This window comes from Octopus bimaculoides, chromosome 9 (assembly GCF_046866305.1).
Source record: "Octopus bimaculoides isolate indiv1 chromosome 9, ASM4686630v1, whole genome shotgun sequence".
NCBI lineage: Eukaryota > Metazoa > Mollusca > Cephalopoda > Octopoda > Octopodidae > Octopus > Octopus bimaculoides.
The window spans coordinates 30,117,237-30,131,228 of NC_142936.1; the positions used below are offsets into that span (position 1 = coordinate 30,117,237).

Here is a 13,992-nt window from a genome sequence, read left to right on the forward strand (position 1 = left end):
TATATATATATATATATATATATATATATAAATTAAGGGGAGGAGAAAACAAATTCAAAGGCCGATGTATATATTCATTCAATCCATATTAACGAAGTTCTCCATGGTATATAAAGTGCATACATACATGCATTCATCTATATGATATATAAAAATTTCTACGAAGTTATAAACACATACATATACAAGAATCTTTATAAATATATACAAATTCATACACATATGAAAATTTACAAACGCATAAAAATTCATAAATGTAAATATATAAAAAAAGTGTAAGTCCATAAATGTACTTGCGAAGTCCGAATGAAAAGGATGATGAAGCGGATGTAAACTGATTTATAAGGAGTCTGGAACATGTATAAAGTCTTACAGCCGTTTCGAAAAGATACAGGTTGCTATGGGCAAGCTAACTCCAACCATAGCAATATTCTATATTTCTCTCATCAGAGTTAATAGAATCACAAGGTTAACATTTTAAAAGAAATAGTGGGTTAAATAATTTTTAAAAATCAAATGTTTAATCGAACCATTCCCTTCAGGCATATTTGTTTGTCTCAGTTGGGATAGAGCCACTCTTATTCCTTTCACCATCCTCCATATAGACATTTACCATTAGCCACACTAAACACACCAGAACTGTGTTTAGTGAGAAACTACAAGTTGTATCAAAGCTTTTTTCTTACTCCATTTTCTACATTCACCTCTGCACTCATTTCTAATCATCTGCCACTCTTATATCACACTCTAATGAACTTATCCTTCCACCCTTCCTGATTCTCAGCATTCATTCTTATACTCATCTTCTATCTTGAGAGGATGATCTAACACCTCATTATCACTGTCATTGTCTTCTTTTTAGTTGCTCCTACTCTTCCTTATATAATGTAGTGTCATCATGTATCTCTTCTACAGCAAGACACTTGTGCCTGCCCCCTCTATCAAACTTTAGCCTCTCACCACCTAACTTAAAGCCACCTCCGTCTCTACAACACCACTCAGTCAAGGGGTCTTTTGTCTTGTAAGTTACCTGACAACCTCATTAGTGCTTGTGTCATAAAAAAAAAGCACTCAGTACACTGTAAAGTGGTTGGCATTGGAAAGAACAGCAAGCTATAAAAATCATGCCCAAACAGATAGTGAAGGTCAACATAGTCCCCTACCTCACTAGATCTAGTCAAATCATCTAACCCATGCCAGCATGGAAGACAGGTATTAAATGATGATACCTTACATTATAACTGAGGGCTACTATTGTATCATTTCAGACACAATTTTCCCCAATGACATCTTAATTCATATGAACATACTGTTCAGCAATTCGGAATACATCGAACTTCTTATTTGTGTTGAACATTAGTAAACCTCAAACTTCATACTCTTAGCTTCTTTCCTGGATAAATACAGACAAGTGCTTCCCACCGTGTTTCTTGATATCATTCCATGTTACTCCTCACCTTACACATTTCCAGACCTATCTAACAGTCAGTCCTATCAACTGTGCTATTCTAGAAGCCTGCTGTGTACTTACTTTTGATATTTCAAAAATCTGATTTCAGTTTAAGGAGCTATATAATTAAATTCAATATTATTTCGATTTCGCATAGACAGTTCTACATAAGTATCTGTTATAAATGTAACATAAGATAGCTGTCTAACCTACATATCTGGAAGTCAAGTCAAAGAAATCGTTTTGAAATAGAATCATAATACAAAGCTATGTTAAAAAAAAAAAATTTACCTGTTCTCTGTCATCTACGACATCATTAAGATAGTCATCAGGATCAAGTATGCCTTCATCAGTTAAAGTTTTTAAACTGTGGACTGTTACCCAACTGTCATTAGACTGCAATAAATAATATAAAAATGACATCAATCATACTTTTAATAAAAAGAAACAAAGAATATAAAAGTAGACATTGTTATCTAGAAATAGGTATCACTATGGAATGCTGTACAATAGAGACAAGCACAGTTTGAACATGCAAAAACAGACATTTTGCTTCATCATTTTCATGTCAAAATAAGTATTTTCCAAAGAAAATTATATATCATTTTAAAGTTCTGGATGTGAACTTTGTCAGTTAATTGTTATGAAGTATAAAATTTCATATTTCATTGTTTTCACTAAGAAAACGACATATTTTCTTCAAGATTTATATAAAAAAATAGGAAAAATCCCCATCAAAATGGAGAAAATATAATTTCTGTGGGTGTCCTGATCCAAAATTCTGCCATTTATAGTCATTTTTAATAATCTATTAAAATTTTATGGAAATGGTGTCATGTCCCAAAATCTCAATTTATTTACCTCCATACCTTCTACAAATGTGCCAAAACTTAAGTTCCTCTGACTTGTAGCTTTGAATTTAGCTAGGTCTGAAAACACTGCAAAATCAACCATTTGTTACATGTAACAAAATAGACTTTACATAAATATTGAAGATATTGCCAACAAACAAGTTTTCTTTCCAAGAACCCCTGAAAAAAAAATAGGCAACTACTACACCATGGTCACTGTTAATTTGTATAATTTGAAGATAATTATCACCTTCGTTTTAAAGATATATCACAAATATAGCTACATATTCATTTATGCAAACGGCAAAATTTCGACCAATTTGCTGACTATTTAAATTGTCATATTTCCTAAAATAATTCATCCAAATTTTACAAATGAGGTATCAAAATATTTCTTTTTGGATGCTCTTCAAGAGAAAATACAGTAGGAATTACATTTATTTTCAAAAATTCATAGTGACACCTACTAGAAATCAGTAGCACCTTTACAAATAATTGAAAAGGTATTTTATGTCAAAAGAACTACAAATAAATTAGAATAAATAAGAGATTGATTTTCATGCAAGATAAAATAAGTAGCTAAAAATCAGAAATATAATGATATGAAGAAGCAATGAGATCTAGATGAACACCACTGGGTATTCATAACTGATAGTGCCTGTAGCATATGTAAGGCAATACTGAGGTGGTTTAGATTGACCATATAGATAATTGTGTCTAATTTTGTAAGTTTGAATGTATTTATCTATATCAATACATTATTTTAATCTTTGTGTCCTTATCTTTCTCTTTAGAAAATATTAGTGCAAAATATATCACAGCTATACAAACTGATGAAATATTAGATTAGTCAATTTTTTTCACTACCAAAACATTGATCTTCTTATGAAATATTAGATTAGTCAATTTTTTTCACAACTAAAATATTGATCACAGCTCACTCAAATTGATTGTAGAATACACTCATTACAGTTGGCTGTGATGCAGTCCACTATATTTCCATGTTTTTCAAAGGATAAATTTGTGCGATCTTGTTATTATTATTAATTCTGAATGTAATTTATAGTGTATAGCTAATTCCTAATTTGAATATATTTACAGCCACTTTTATTGTTGTTTAGTTTATTTGATTATGTTCTATTATAAAACATAATTAAATAAACTATATATTTTTCATGAAATAAACAGTGTAATATTTTTGAGGAGTCGGAGTTAGCTGATTTTCACCAACTCCAACTCCTAAGACACAAAAATTGTCTCGACTCCAACTCCACAGCCCTGCTGTACCCTAATACTTTATGTTCCCTCACCAAGAATATACTTTGTAAGAATGCATATCTAATACTTGAATCTTCAGTTCACTTCACCCACCCATATGGTTAACACTTTGAATAAAGCTGTATAGGAATGTCAACCTTTGCATAAATGTGTATTGCAATTGATTTAATATAAATCAACTAAATGCATATAAATGCTACATCAAAGGACACTAGGACACTTGTTTACCAGAAACACATCAAATTGGAATTTGATGAAAAAGGTATTTTAATAAATAAATTTTGAAGATGTATAAATTGCCATTCTTCATTATTTATATAGTTGATATCATGAGTAGTTGATGTATAAACTGACTAAGAATGGCCAAAGTAACTAAGGAGTTATTCTATATATCAAAAAATAGTATCTTAGAAACAGAGTGAAAGTATCTTGGTAATGTTCTTTAGGATGAGTAGACTAAGTTGGAATGGTTAATACAAGTCAGGAACATAGTCATCAGTGTTAACTTTTTTTATAACACTTACTGCCAGTTGAGTTGTTGTGTACGCTAAGAAATTAATCATGTATCTTACATGAACTAAAATTGTACTACCTGTGTTCATGCACATCATATTTTATACTTTTGTTTTATTTATTTGGTCCTGAATGTTTGAGGATCTAGGGAAATGGTGGTTCAGTTGAGTAGTAATAAATATATTTGCATATCTGACATGGAAGAGCAGTTTGCCAGCGGGCAAACACTCTCACAAACCTTCTGTTTAGATATTGAAAGCTATCCTCTAACTCCTCACTTGCTCTCCCTATCAAATTTGCAACCTTAAGGTAGCCACAATCAACACAGGCACAATGAAAGGTAGGTCTGGAAAGATTGTTGAAATGCAAAAAAGTATGTTACATGAAAGAGGTTAGATGAAAAGAAACCTCAGCTAGACTCTTCATGGGCAAAGAACCATAGGAACAAAGTCTTCTGAGTATGCAAGAGTGATAGTATGGGGAGTATGCAGACTTCTAGCAGGGAAATAGGTAGATAAAGTGATCAAGGTAGTCAGAGTGTGTAATAGAATTAAGCTTAGACTAGACTTGGAGAATATGATAACTTTTATCTCTGCCCTGTGCTCTTCAATAGGGACTGCTCGATGAAAAGGTGATTTTTATTATGCTCTTTTGCGGATTAACTCAGGGACAAATGACGGTGACCTTATCTTCATGGCTGATGACTTCAACAAATATATTGGGCAGCATCATGGTGGTTTACACAGTTGTATCGAGGCTACAGATTTAAGTTATCAAAATGAGGAGAAAGCCAGGCTCTTGGAGTTCTGTGATATAAATAAATGAATGAGCAGCATCACTAACTTCAGGAAATCAGTTAATCACCTGAACACCTATCAATCTGAGCACACAAACCAGACTGACAACACTCTCATGAGAAAGGGGGATAGACAGATGATTGTAAATGCAAAGTCCTTTCCTGATGAAGAATGTAGTACTCAACCACTAACAAAGGTTAATTGTTTTAGACACAGAGCTCAAAGGACTCAGACATAAGCCAGTCTGGAAAAAGGAAGATCCATTGAACAAAGATTAGAGACAACCTAATTGAAACATTTGATGAGGAGATAGAGGGGTATGACAGAACAACTGGAAGTTCTTACAGGACAACCATTGAGGGTTACAGACCAAATCTGTGGCTGGTACAAAGTCATAGCCAGACTAAGAGTGATGTGAAGTAGACAAAGCTATAAAAGTGAAGAGACAGGCTTCAAAGAATTGGAAGAATGAGGGCAGCAGAGAATTATATGCAGTATCCAGAAGAGAAGCTAGTTAACAGGTATATTTAGCAAGGAGAGAAGCAAAAAAGAGGAGGTTAACCTATGTTGTGTGGCACAAGGACCAGCAGTATGAGACATTCCAGATTGGAAGACAGTGTATCTGAGAAAATAGAGATATTATGGGAGAGAAGTGTGTATGGATGGATAATGGTACACTTGCACTTAATGATTCTGAAAAGAGGCAGCATGGAAGTGCCACTATGATAAACTATTAAATGTAAAGCAAGCATGAAAGAAAAACAGCCTTCTAAATGTGAACCCATCAGAGGGAGTAGCTATTCTAGCTGACAATAATATGATGAGAAAATCAATTAAGGATATAAAGACAGGAAAACCCTCTGGTCCATCAGAAATTACTCTTGAGATGCTTAAACTATCTGACAGTGTGAGATACAGTCTAGTCTCCTTTACAGTAAATCAAGTTGTACTGGAAGGTAACATAACTGAGAATGGTGTAGCATTATAATCAACTGTTACAAGGGTAAAGGAAATACCTTAGAGAGGTGTAGTTACAGGAGTATTAAATGGCTGGACCAGATCAGTAAAGTTACAGATAGCATTTTAACTCAAGTAATTAGAAAGACAGTTAGTTTACATGAGATGCAATTCGATTTTGTGTCAAGAAGAAATACTACTTCTCCTAGTAAGGCAACTTACTTCATCAACCTAGAGAAGCAGTCAAGATTCTTTGATCCCTGAACTAGTGGTTACTGCAGGTAGTAGAATAAACATATGGGTGGTGAGTACAAATTTCTCCTTTGTTATATTACCATTTTCTTTCGATGACATCTTGTTTATTCTTTTTTCCCAATGTTTTGTGATCTTGATTTTACCATGCACTTTTACGTGTCCGATTTTTCTAGAATGAAAAGATTTCACTTAAATGGGCAGTTTTTTCTCAGGTGTACAATTCCACATGCAAAACATGGATTTGTTTCCTGATTTTTGTCCTGTTTGTTGTGTATTTTAGTACACACTTGATTTCTATTCTGCCTGTTTTGCACTTGTTTCACGTGGGAGCAATCTTTATGTTCAATTTTCTCTGTGACATACCTTAAATCTACTATTCTTTCACACTCTTCTGACACTTGTTGTAAGGTTACAGCTTGGTTTTGTTCCAGCTTAGCGAGAATTCTTGTTCTTTCTTCTGTGTCTTCTGCAGTTAGACCCTGAGTAAATATCAGGCACTTGAACATGTCTGGCATTAATTCATCCAATTTGAACTTTACACATTCCCTGTTAACTCTACCAGCACGTGAAGTAGTCCTCCTCCTCCTTCTTTTCTAGGTTCAATCATTTCCAATGTATATTGAACAATGTGCTTTTCTTGCTAACAGTGTCTAATGTATTTCTAAAGTTTATGCCAGAAGTTTTTTTACAGGAGTACATAATTGCTGTAACACTCCTGCTGCCAGTTTTCTTAGGATTAGACACATTTGCATATCGTCGTCCTAATCTTTGCACCCTTTATTGAAGATCTGTTCGTATCTTCTATAGTACGCCTTGAAGGTAACTCCTTCGTCTGGTTCATACTTAAATTCCATTATTGAGTTTGCAACATAATCTAGCGAGAACATATTTTCAGCATTTTTGGATGACTTACTATTCATTAATTGCAGCTTTTGTTGTTGTAATGGTAATTGTTGTTGTTGTTGTCCTTACAGTTGTTATTGTTGTTGTTCTTGCAGTAGTAATTGTTGTTGTTGCTGTTTCTGCAGCTGTTGATGCTGTTTTTGCAACTCGAACAAACTGGCCAACAAATCTTCCATCATTTTAAGCTTTTGTATACTGTAAAATTCATACAAAAAACTTTTGTGAGTTTCATAGCTCCTTCTGAGTTTGTTAATTCCATGTCACCACTGTTGTAATCCAAAGTCAGACTGTTATAAAGTCCACTCCGATATAGCGGTGTGGTTAGTTAGACAACTAAGACACAACTATCTATGACCAACCTGGCTGACTTCTTGACCCATTCAACTTTCTACTTCACAGTATTTGTAACGACTTTCACATACCACTCATCACATAGGAGGGGTGTTCCATTATTATTATTATTGGTATTAATATCCCCATAACAATATTGTATATATTGGGCCTCACAGAAGCAATGACAAGTGATCAATACCTTTAGCGATATGCCATGCTTGAAAAGACTGGTTAAGTCAAGTGAAACTGTAGTTGCGGCTGATGCTGGTGTCACATAACAAGCACCCATGTTAGTGACACATAAAAAGCACCCTTCAAACGTTGGGACTCACGGAGGTGATTAGTGGCCAAGACCTTTGGTGATATGCTGTGCTTGAGAAGACTTGTCAAGCCAAGAGAAATCAGAGTTGTGTCACATAAAAAGTATCCATTACATACTTGGAGTGGTTGGTGCTAGGAAGGGAATCCAGCTATATAAACCTTGCCAAATCAGACTGGAACCTGGTACAGCTCTCCAGTTTACCAGTTTCAGTCAAACCATCAAACCCATGCCAGCATGGAAGGTAGATGTTAAATGATGATGATGATCATTATAATTATTTTAACTTGGATATATACTGTTTAAAGCATGTTCACTGTCTTCAGTTATCTGATGTCATCAACAGTAAGGATATAAGTTCCACTGGTACTCCATCCAAGTCATTCTAAACCAGGGGTTGGGAAACTTTTTAGTGTAGCAGGCAAAAATTTCCAAAGAAAAAGATCCGCAGGCAGATCACAAGTTCTGACCCTTGTATCTGTGTAAATCTTGTTTTTATCTTTGTATAATTTGATATACATTAATAAAGACGAGTTTAACACATTAAATTAATGTGTAACATCTTCATTAATGCTGCCACTGAATTTAAAATGTTTATATTACTTATGAGGTATTCTATATTTTTCAAAATGTACCTATCCTAATGTAGGAGAAACCATAACAATCAAGCACAGACTGAATTTAATTTGGAAAAATTATACTAATACCTAAATAACATTATATGTAAATGACATATTTAAACAAATTGATCCTAGTGATTATTTTATCAAAACTAATTAACCTTAACTTTAATTTCTCAGGATTGATGGATTTGTAGAAGTCCAATAAAGACAGATTATTATATTTCAATTTTATTAAGTTATCCAACTGAAAATCAATTCTAATTGTAAGGAATATGGAGCCTCCTCAGGACAAAACCATGTAGTTCGATTTTATCTTGTATTTCTTCAAATCTACTTTCAAATTTCTTCGAAAGACTTTCACACTCATCAGAATATTCCTTTGTTGATTCAGGATTTTGTTTGCTCAATCTCAGAAAATGTGTGAAGCACTTTCTTTTCAATTGCGAGACAAATAAATGAATCATCGATTCAAAGCTTTTGATATGAGAAAGCAAACTGATTATTAGCTGATTGGAACCTTGTAGTAACAATTTCAAATTATTTAAATGACTAAAAATGCTAAATCACTCTGAAACTTTTTATCTTCCAGTTCTATAATAGGAACACTTAATATCCATAAAAATTTTCACTTCTTCCTTCAGTTCATAAAATCACTTAAGCATTTGGGCCTTACCTAACCACCTAACTTCACAAGGGTACAATAAATCTCCATATTCGGCTTCAAGATCTTTCAAAAATTCTTTAAATTCCCTATTATTCAACCCTTTGCTTTTTATCAAATTAACAGCCTTAGTTACAACTTTCATTACATTGCTCATCTTGAAAGATTTTGCACATAAACTTTCCATATGAATAAAGCAGTGACACACAAAGTTTCCAGATCCAAAAGATGCTTCTTAAATTCATTGTTAATCAGAGCTACAAACCCTTTTTCACGACCTACCATAGATGGAGCGCCATCTGTAGCAAGACCACTCATTTTTTCATTTGATAAATCAAAATCCTTTACGTCTGAGTCGACCATTTGAAATAGATCTTCACTTCTAGTTGTTCTGTACATTGATTTCAAGGCAAGAAATTCTTCTCAAATATTGAATTTTGCAGTTATTCCATGGATAAATATTGCCATCTGAGCAGTTGTCTCATCAATAGCTAATGAATACAATACAAATTCTGCTGCATCAGATTTTAGAGAATTTTGAATGTCATCAGCAATATCTTTAATACAATCAGAAACAGTTCTTCTTGATAAGGTGATATTTACAAGCAAACTAAGTTTTCTGTACAAGCATACCTCAGCTTAAGTTATTCTCGATTATACGTTGATTTTCAAAAATAATATATGGAAAAATAAAAATCAAGTTCAGTCATTTTACTCGACTTTACGTCTGTCCGCCACAAATATTGGAATTGTAAAATCACTAGAAAACTATTAAAAGCACATAAAATCATGTTACTGTACAATAAATAAGAATAAAAGCATGTAAAATCATATTAAAATATGTACAGTAAATGTTAAGACACACCATAAAGTAGTGTAGCTTAGTGAATGAAATCATGAAATCAGCTGTGTTGTCTTATTTATCGATCTTTCGGAGCTTATATTGCACTGCAGTTCCAATATGTACTGTTGTCACTCATGATTCCTGTGATTGTTTTGAATTCAGATTTGTTTACATCTGTTTTTCGGCTACTTTCATTCTCATTCATTTGTAACTTTATTTTTTGCCCCCATGACTTCTAAGAAAATTCATAGTTAAAGTGCTAAGTGTCATGCTATAATGCTGGAAGATATGATAAAATGCCATGAAAAAGGTGAAAAAGTGGTAGCAATTGCATGATCTTTTGGGATGAATCGGACACCCGTATTGACGATTGTACATAAGATTTTAGCACATATCAAATCTGAAGCTCCAGGGATGAAGAACACTGTCATCAATAAAAGGCAAAAATTTTTTGAAGAAATGGAAAGTCTTCTTTCCATTTAGTCAAGAAGAAATCATTCAAGAGAAAGCGTTGTCTTTGTTTCAGGACCTGAAGAAAAAATATCCAGATGAGAAAGATGTAGAGTTCAAGGCAAGTCAAGGATGATTCATGAGATTTAAGGTGCTAAGAAGTTATCACTCCATTAAGAAGCAAGGTGAAAGTGCATCAGCTGATGAACAAGCAGCAGTGGAATTTCCTAATGCATTAAAGAAAATCATTGAAGAAAATGGGTTTCTTCCTGAACAGATTTTTAATGTAGATGAAACTGGATTGTATTGGAAAAAAATTCCAGACCATTCATTCATTTCCAAGGAAGAGAAAACTATTCCAGACGACAAGGTCTCAAAAGAATGTGTGACCATCATGTTGGGAGGTAACTGTGCAGAAGATTTTAAGTTAAAGCCATCGCTTGTGTGTCATGCACACAACCCCCATGCCCTGAAGAACATACCCAAGGTATCTTACCCTGTTATATGGAAGGCTAATTTGAAAGCATGGGCTACTGTTGCTGTTTTTGAAGATTGGTTCTTCAATCATTTTATCCCAGCAGCAGAGAAGTACTGTAAGGAGAAGGGGGTTCCTTTTAAGGTTTTACTTATCTTAGATAATGCTCCAGGCCACCTGCGAAACATTGTAGATTTTGACCTCAACATTACTGTCGTATACCTCCCTCCGAACACCACATCTCTTCTGCAGGATCAAGGAATAATCGCTATCTTCAAGCATTACTATATAAAGCATACGCTGCAGTAAGCAATAGTTGCAACTGATCTTGACAAGTTCATCACACTTCATGACTTTTAGAAGAGATACAATATCTAAAAGGCTGTACAGAAAATAGCAGTGGCATGGAATGATGTAGAGAGCATGGCTATGAATGGTGTATGGAAGAGGCTATGCCTGCAATTCATGAATGATTTTAAGGGGTTTGATAATGTTGCCATCAACAAAACGTTGGTGACTACAAGCAAAAAACTGGAAATGGATTTGGAGGAGGAAGATTACACAGATTTATTTGAAAAAGACAAGCAGCTCCTGACGGACAAGGATTTGATAGAGCTTTATGAGCAGCAAAATAAAGAAGAGCAAGTCAAACCTGAGCCACACCACTTTACCTTTAAGAAAATGCAGCAAGCATTTGCATATATCGAAAAAGGTCTTTCTATGTTTGAGGATATGAATCCAAATGCTTGACTCTTTTCCAAGATTATGGGGGCTTGTTACAAAGCTTTTGCTCCTTATAATGTAATCCTTGAGGAAAAGAAGACAGTTCAAGGAATTCTCAACTGGTTTTTTAAGCGCATCGAACAACAAGAACAGCCAGAGTCAGCTGCTGATTTTGACGATCCACAGCCATCTACATCTGCGATGTAAACCACCAGATTGTATGTAGGTAGTGGTATATTTTAAATAATTTAGTTTTTTTTTACTATCGCAAAATAATAATTACTGAATTTGTTTCTTAAGCTTAAAAAAGGTTTTTGTTTTACCATGTCTTATTGCAAACCGCATTCATAAAGCATCCTTCATGTACGGTAAACACCGCCAAATTGTAAATTTAGATTACTTTTTTTTACTGTACTGTATTAAAAAATAAAAGTTATTTGTTTTTAAGCTTAAAATTTGAAAGCATCTAAACATTAGATAGCCTCCTTGTAAGAAAATCTGACCAAAAGACAAGCTTTCTTTAAAAGGCCGATTCTTGAAAGTGAATCAGTAACCCGAGCTAGTGATGCGAAAATATTGCTAAAAAACTCAAACCACATAGCAATGGTGAATTCATGAAAGAATGTATCCTTACTGCTGTTCATAATATACATGGTTTTTATTAACCATGTATTATTGAAAATGCATTCATAAATAAAGTACAGAACTGGGATCGGCTATTATCGGTTTAGTCTAGGGACATGTTAATTCGACTTAAGTCATTTTTTGACTTAAGTCATGTCTCCTGGAATTAATTAACGAAGTAGGGTGAGGTGTGCCTGTATATATATATATTATGAACAGCAGTAAGGATACATTCTTTCATGAATTCCCCATTGCTATGTGGTTTGAGTTTTTTAGCAATATTTTCGCATAACTAGCTCGAGTTACTGATTCACTTTCAAGAATCGGCCTTTTAAAGAAAGCTTGTCTTTTGGTCAGATTTTCTTACAAGGAGGCTATCTAATGTTTAGATTCTTTCAAATTTTCATTGATCTTATGTTTACTCACAAAATGTCTCTCAATATTATATTTTTTATGAATGGTTACTTGTCCATTGAAAATAAGACAAATGCACTTGTTATCTATTTCAATAAAAAAATAAAGCTCAGTCCATTTTTAATCAAACAAAGCACATTCACCAGCACTTGTTTTTTAGGATTTTTATAACCGTTTGCCATATTGATAAGGGTATTAAAAAATTGATTTAACAAAGTTATAAACAGTTAAATTTATATTTATCACTTTGGGAATTTTTGTTATTACCATTGCCTGGGAAAAACAAAAGCCAACTGGCCCATAGTCATAATGCGTGCATTCAGTGTTATAAAAATAGTACAAATTAAAAAAAAAGAAGAAAATTAAGCTCTTGTTTCTCATTCTGCAAGAGCCAACTTGATTTTTCTCTCTCCCTTGTCCACACAGGTGCTGACAAGTGAGTGGGTAGGGAAGGGGATGATAACCAATAAGCTGATGGCAGATGAAAGTAACTCCTGTTAACCTTGACATCCACTGATAGCAAAAAATGCAACACCCCTTTCAAAAAAAGTTATTTTTTCACTGCTTTTTCAGAAAAAAAAGTTAGTATCTATATCTATATATATATATAAAAATGAGAATGTATGTCTTTCTCTGTGTGTGTGTGTGTGTGTGTGTGTGTGTGTGTGTGTGTGTGTGTGTGTGTGTGTGTGTGTGTGTGTGTGTGTGTGTGTGTGTGTGTGTGTGTGTGTGTGTGTGTGTGTGTGTGTGTGATTCCCTAAAACTCGAGAACTACACAACCAATTTCATTCAAATTTTACACATGCCTTACTTAGGGTCCCAGTTGTGTTTTAGTCAAAAATTTTTTTTAACTTCTTGCATAGTTCGAGCCTACAGGAACATCATATCTCCGCCACTAATAGTTAACTATTACATGTCAAAAGTGAAACAAAAACACTCATGTCAAATACTTTCACTTTAAAAATGAAACTATTCCACTGAAACAATCACATTTTGATACTGTAATGACAGATACTTTCACTTTCATGGTTTCATTTTCATACTGATTCTACTACAGTGAAACTATACTCTCACATCTATACAGGCATACATACATATATACATACATGCATATATATATCTGCACAAATGTATCCATATACATGTATATATATATACATGTGTATATATATATAGATTATATATAGAGAGAGACAGAGACAGATGTATATGTATACATATAGATGTATATGTATACATATATATATATAGATATACATCTATATGCATACATGTATATGTATACATATGTGTAGATGTATATATATAGAGATGTACATGTAATATGTACACATATATACATGCATACAGATATCTATACATATATACATTCATACACACACACATACACACAAACATACAAATTAGTCATTTGTTTTTTTATCCAAAACTACGTCAGAAGTACTGAATGGATCTTTATGAAATTTGGAAATTATATTCTATGCATAACAGCCATAACCCCCATGAAAATTCAGATATTTTT

At 33.5% G+C, this 13,992-nt stretch overlaps 1 protein-coding gene and 1 pseudogene across 39 annotated transcripts in view; one reads left to right on the forward strand and one right to left on the reverse strand.

The window, feature by feature from the left end:
- The window catches only part of LOC106873313 (partitioning defective 3 homolog), a 220,470-nt gene that overhangs the window by 150,910 nt on the left and 55,568 nt on the right, over positions 1-13,992 (reverse strand). For all 39 annotated transcript variants that reach the window (XM_089358161.1, XM_089358150.1, XM_089358156.1 and 36 more), the window contains one exon: positions 1,742-1,846. In XM_089358161.1, coding sequence (XP_089214287.1) covers positions 1,742-1,846 — 105 coding nt within the window. The remainder of the gene's footprint in view (positions 1-1,741; positions 1,847-13,992) is intronic.
- LOC149134033 (uncharacterized) lies at positions 11,133-11,953 on the forward strand (annotated as a pseudogene).